Source organism: Triticum aestivum, chromosome 7D, assembly GCF_018294505.1.
Source record: "Triticum aestivum cultivar Chinese Spring chromosome 7D, IWGSC CS RefSeq v2.1, whole genome shotgun sequence".
NCBI lineage: Eukaryota > Viridiplantae > Streptophyta > Magnoliopsida > Poales > Poaceae > Triticum > Triticum aestivum.
Window position 1 is genome coordinate 385,312,223 of NC_057814.1, and position 6,798 is coordinate 385,319,020.

Below are 6,798 nucleotides of genomic sequence, written 5' to 3' on the forward strand. Positions count from 1 at the left end.
TAATACTTTATTATTGCCTCTAGGGCATATTTCCTTCAGTTTATATCATATTGCTTGAGTTTATCCCTCTACATCATGTCATCTTACTTAAAGCGTTGCTATGTTCTTATGAACTTAATACTGTAGATGCAGACAGGAGTCGGTCGATGTGTGGAGTAATAGTAGTAGATGCAGAATCGTTTCGGTCTACTTGCCACGGACGTGATGTCTATATGCACAATCATTGCCTTAGATATCGTCATAAATATGCGTTTTTCTATCAATTGCTCGACGGTAATTTGTTTACCCACCGTATGCTATCTTCAAGAGAGAAGTCTCTAGTGAAACCTATGGCCGCCGGGTCTATTTTCCATTATATATTTTCAGATCTATAAACAAAAAAATCCAAAAATACCTTGCTGCAATTTATTTATATTTACTTTAGTTTGCTCTTTTATTTATCTTTTATACATGTCTGTATTAGATCTCACTCTTGTTCGTGACCGTGAAGGGATTGACAACCCCTTTTTTTTGCGTTGTGTGCAAGTGTTTGTTAGTTTGTGCAGGTGCATATATTGGGGACTTGGTTGCGCCTCCTACTGGATAGATACTTTGGTTATTAACTGAGGGAAATACTTATCTCTACTTTGTTGCATCACCCTTTCATCTTCAAGGGAAAAATCACGCAAACTCAAAAAGTAGCAGTGTGCATCCAACTTGCTTGGTCATGAAGACCTCGGGCATTTGAGGAAGCCCATCATCGGAATATACAAGCCAAGTTCTATAACGTTAAATTCCCAGTAGTATATGAAAGTGATAACTCAGTGGACTCTCTATATGAAGAACATGGTGCTACTCTGAAGCACAAGTGGGAAAAAGGATAGTAGCATTGCCCCTTCTTTCTTTTTCTCTCATTTTTTTGTTGGGCTCTTTTGTCTCTCTTTCTAAAATTTTATTTTTCGTCCGGATTCTCATCCCGACTTGTGGGGGATCATAGTCTCGATCATCCTTTCCTCACTGGGACAATGCTCTAATAATGATGATCGTCACACTTTTATTTACTTACAACTTAATAAAACTGAAAATATGACTCTAGATGAATGCCTCTGCGGTGTATCAGGATGTGCAATGATCTAGCGTAACATGTATGATAATGATGAATGGTGGGTTTGCCATAAATACTATGTCAGCTCTATGATCAAGCAAAGCAATATGACAATGAACATGTATGTCATGAAAACGGAACGGTGGAAGCTGCATGGCAATATATCTCAGAATGGCTATGAAAATGCCATAATAGGTAGGTATGGTGGCTGTTTTGAAAGATATAAGGAGGCTTATGTGTGATAGCGCATATCATATCATGTGGTTTGGATGCACCGGCGAAGTTTGCACCAACTCGGGATGTGAGGAAGGGCAATGCACGGTACTGAAGAGGCTAGCAAAGTTTGCATGATTGACAGCACACTGGTGGCATCCAACAACTCATCTCTGGTGCTTTGTTGGCCTTGTTGGTTGTGTATTTTTTATCGGCTTGTATGAGGATTTTTTCAGCACCTCATACTTTTTGGACATGTGAATTTATCTATAAAGCAGAGCCATAGCCTATTTCAAAATTAAAACTCATACTTCCTCCTATGTTCCTAAATATAAGTCTTTTAGAGATTTTCCTATAGACTACATACGGATGTATGTAGACATATTTTAGTGTAGATTCACTCATTTTACTCCGTATGTAGTCTATATTGAAATCTCTAAAATGACTTATATTTAGGAACGAGCGAGTACAATTCATGCACTGATGCACGTACATCTTATAACTATCGAGGTTGTTGTAAAAATGGCCAAGCAGCGCCCCAGCAGCAGTTTTAGAGTCTGCCATCTGTCCAACAAGCTTTTAACAAGCAGAACAATTAGGCTGTTTTTAAGCAAGTTTTATCGTACTGTACATAGCTGAGCTGGGAGCACGAGCATGAATCCAGATGAGGCGAATCCATCGGATGAATCCAGCAAACACACAGGAAACATTGACCTAATTAAACCTAAATATTAGTACTATATCACAGAATGCGCGTACCTTAAAACTCTGTCATTCCCACCTACGCTTCGATTAAAAAATTGCATGGCTGCTAGCTAGGCTTGGTTGGAGCCTGATCTCAGATTCAAACCCTTTTTTAATTGCATGACCAATTCCATCGTTGAGTGGACTAGTACGTGTATGCCTTACAAATGTCTCCTCCTTGTGTAGACAAGAATAACTTGTATGTTTGTCTAGGACCAGATCCATGTGAACAGTCCCTAAGACTATAGGCATAGTTCGAAGTCTTACTACTCTTCTTTGTCATAGTAATCAGATGGAACTAAAGACTAGCTTAACAGTTACGAGCAAGTTTTTCCTTTTCAAGACAATTTATATCAACTTGCTCTTTGCATTGAGGATGCATATGCAACCCAGATTTATTATGAAGTCAAAACAAATTAAACTTTGTGCAAAAATATTATAATTCCTTCCTGTTAGATGTAAATATCATTTCCGCATAGTCAAATAGATAAAATAAATAAAGTTGTAGTGAGGCCAACATTGATAAGCAAGCGAAGAGAAATAGAAACACCATAACCAAGACCCAAAAATGTGAGAAATGTTGCAAGGCGAAACATCGTGCAGTAGAGCATTAAAACACACGATGGGTTAATTAATAGCTACTCATCATTTTACCCGTAGATGTATTCTTATTAATTAATATTAGTCCCCGGCTACACACAAAAAAGTCCCCAGCTACTCTCTCATAAGGGAAAATTATATTAATGAATAAATAGTTTGATGTTTATACAGACCAATAGGAAGCGAGATCAACCTTCCCGTCCCATCACTTGAATGAAACATGATACTCACTCTGATCAATATTTATTGTTGTTGTAGTTATACTAAAGCATTCAGTTCAATACAAGTAAAATGTGAGTTCAACTAATAAAAAAAAGTTCATTTTGCACCTCAAGGCAGGCGCACGGCAAGACAAAAATCAAAATGACTGGATGAGGCTTTAGTGTTTTTTTAGGGAGATGAGGCTTTAGTTAGATGGTTTTCATTTGGGTAAAATGCATAGCACCTCCGAGTAATTTTGGTATTGAATCAGATAGGACTGAATCGTGCATTTTAGGATAACGAGGACGTGTCTTGACTCAACCCAAAAGTCTTATTTTTTTTTTGCAAATCAACCCAAAAAGTCCTAGGACACACCAATATAACCATGCAAAGGTTGGTGATTAGTACATTCAAAGGTTGGTGATTAGTATATAACACATTCCTATAGGTCAAAATTATGTAAAGTATTGATACGGATATTTAAAAAATGATAAATATAATGGAAAAGGTTTGTGGATGTAATTGGTACATGCTATTGTCTAACTAAAATTCATCTTGTTGTTTGTAGATCTTGAAAAGTAAAACCAAGAGCTATAGTCTTATCTCACATTAGCTGGAAAGGTAGAGATGCCATGGACGTGTGCAAAGAATTCACAAGAGACAGGGACCGAAAAGTACAATAGAAATTAGCAAAGGAGATTCAGTAAGAACATGGAGACTTGCTTGCCAAGCAGCTAGGTTACATCTTCTAAAAAGTAATTGAGTAGAATTTGACTAGTGAATGAATCCCTGTCTAACAAGTAACAACCACCGCTGTTTACCGAATCAACACAAGATCACATAAAAAGGTGCATGGTGGAACGGTCTCGATTACCATAAGCCCTAAGCCTAAGCGTAAGGTAATCCGCAGTTTAACACCCATTTTATTAAAGGGGCTGAAACCCTAGTCATGTGGTAGCAGCCTCAAAACAACATGCGGCTGCTCTCGTGTTATTGTCCTCTTAGATCGTAAAAGTTAGGGCATCTCTAACCTGGCTTATCAAACCGCCTATATACATCTTGACATGACGGTTCAGACAATTTTAGACCTTTAAAATAGTCCCTCGTTTATTCACGGACTGGCCTAGACGATCCGAAATCCCCTGATCCGTCTCTAAATCAATGGAGATATAGGTAGTCTGGGCGTGTCCGCCGACACTGCCAACTCGGCAAAGGATCATTCTAACCCCATCCTGAACTCATTTTTCCTTTTTTTTTCCCTTCCTCTCATATATTCATTGGACAAAGAGGCGGATAATTGAGGAATAGCATTGGATGACCGGCGCACCTGGCGGCCGACTGTCCGCGGACACATTCGCACGTGTCCATGAGCATTTGAAGGTGTTCGAGGTGAGCCACCACATTAGATCGACCGACTCGAAAACTAGAGCCGGAAGCCTGAAATTGGCTACTTAACTCCTTCATCTCGCAAAGAATCTGATAGGCCGCCGATTTCTCGGACGATTCATGTTAAACGCAATACAATCTTATTGAAATATATTGTGACCGGTTTCGCAGCAATGCACAAGGTATCATCTAGTATTTATTTAAAAATTATAAAGATCAAATTAGTTGCATGTTTGAAATTATGTCAAAATCTAAGACGTATTGTTGTTCGAATCAGGACTGATAATGACTTGATGATGTGAGCGATCCTGATCATCGTAACAAACGAAGTTTCCGCGTTGACGCCAACTTCGCTGGCGCCGCTATAAAAAGGCACTCGTGAGCTCATCGCTTCCGATCGCCTCTTCTTCCTCCTGGCTTCCGCATCTTGGACGTACGTACCCGACTTACTGTATGCCGCTCCGCTGGCCTCGACACCATTTTTGCCTTGCATGACCTCCGCCGCAGCGCCGCCAACATCGCTGCACCGCCCGGCGGTGAGCGCCACACACGGAGCCAGAGCGTCCGTCGCGGCGTCGAGCAACAGGGTGCACCTTGGTAACCTCGAGCACCTCTTCCGAAGCCGCGGTGCCGTCGAGAGCAGTGGGACTGCCGCGGCGCCTGTGCAGCCGGCACGCAGGAGGCAGCAGGCGCCGCTGCTGCGGCTACCGTCCTTCTTCAAGCGGGCCAAGGGCGACTTCGCCGTGGCCAAGGAGGAGCAGGTGGACTTGTCGCCGCGCCTGTTCCAGCCGGTGCCGCCCGACGGGCCGTCACCGCGTGGGGACATCGCGGCGTCGTGGCGGCGGCTGCACGGCGAGGACGGCTGGCGCGGCCTGCTTGACCCGCTGCACCCGGACCTCCGCCGCGAGATCGTCCGCTACGGGGAGTTCGTCGACGCCGCGTACGGCGCGTTCCTTTCCCAACCCGACGCCACGCCGGGCGACCTCGCCGCCCCCGTGCACGTCCCGCTCCACGACGCGGCCTACCGCGTCACGGCGCCACTGTTCGCGACCTCGTCCGTGGGCTTCCCGTCCTGGCTCGCGCTTGCCGCGCCGTGCGCCGCGCAGCGCACGAGCCTCGTTGGATACGTGGCCGTGTGCGACAGCCCCGACGAGGTCCGACGTATGGGCCGGCGCGACATAGTCATCGCGCTCCGTGGCACCTGCACGGTCCTTGAGTGGGCCGAGAACTTCCGAGCCGGCCTCGTCCCGGCCAACGAAGCGGTCGACGCCGCAGCTTCGCCGGTCTCCGCCTCCGACGCAAAGGTTGAGTGCGGGTTCCGGAACCTTTACAAGACAGCCGGCAACGGTTCGCCGAGCTTGTCAGAAATGGTCGTCACCGAAGTGCGCAGACTACTCAAAAAGTATGAGGGAGAGGAGGTGAGCATCACGGTGACGGGTCACAGCCTGGGGGCGGCGCTGGCGGTGCTGATAGCCGACGAGCTCGTGGGCCACGGCGACGCGCCGAAGCCAGTGACGGTGTTTTCCTTCGGCGGGCCGAGGGTGGGGAACTGCGCGTTCGCGGAGCGCGTGGAGGCCGGGGGCGCTCGCGTGCTCCGCGTGGTGAACGCGCACGACGTCGTGCCGCACCTCCCGCCGCGCCCCGGCGGCCGGTGGTACGCTGATATCGGCCGCGAGCTCCGCCTTGACAGCCGCGCGTCCCCGTACCTCCGCCCCGATGCCGACGCAGCCTGCTGCCACGACCTGGAAGCGTATATCCACCTCGTCGACGGCTTCCTCAGCTCGCACTGCCCCTTCCGCGCCAACGCCAAGCGCAGCATTCTGCGGCTGCTCAAGAACCAGGGTGGCAACGTCAAGCAGCTCTACATCAGCAAGGCCATGGACATGCGCGTCCGGCTCGACGCCGGTGGCGCCGTTGACATGCCTGGCTCGCCGCTCAGTCGTCTCGGTGCGCCGAGCACCGTGCTTGAGTGCGTGCACTGAGGATGACGACGACGACGACGGACCGGCGGGAAATGTCGGCGGCACCGTGTTTGGTCTCTTGTTCACGGCGGGTAAAAGCAGCTGACTTTGATATTCTTTTAGAATATAGTCGGTCCTCAAGTTTTACCAAGTAAAGATGATGATGATGTGTTGCTTTGATCAGCAGACATAGAATTGGTGTGCACATCAAAGTCACAAGAAGACTTGTGCAGCTCAAGATTTGTTGATTTATTGGTATTTATGTACAAAAACGGTGTTGTTGTCTTGTCTTACGTGTGAAAGGGCGATCCATCGGAGATCCCGCTGTCAGCCAATGGATAATACTACTCCAGATACATTCATTTCAGGGTCGAGTAATTCTGGACAGAGGTAGTATGTTTATGTAAACCTATCAATATAGATTTTTTTGATAAAACATTGGTACTTGTCCTATATGACTTCATATTTGTCTAATAATTGTCTAAAAAATTGTCGGTTCCACTATTTGTATGATACCTCAAATCTCATTTGCATTTTGTGAGCAACTAGCATTGTAGTCCTTGAAAACACGAGGGCATCATCTTATGCAAACATTTTAATGTGTCGAAA

General features: G+C 46.0%; 1 protein-coding gene across 1 annotated transcript; it reads left to right on the plus strand.

Moving 5' to 3' along the window:
* The first annotated feature begins 4,629 nt into the window (after window positions 1–4,629).
* LOC123167823 (phospholipase A1-Ibeta2, chloroplastic-like) lies at window positions 4,630–6,475 on the plus strand. Its single transcript, XM_044585685.1, has one exon. The coding sequence runs from the start codon at window positions 4,720–4,722 to the stop codon at window positions 6,208–6,210; it is 1,491 nt and encodes a 496-aa protein (XP_044441620.1). The 5' UTR covers window positions 4,630–4,719; the 3' UTR covers window positions 6,211–6,475.
* Window positions 6,476–6,798: the final 323 nt, after the last annotated feature.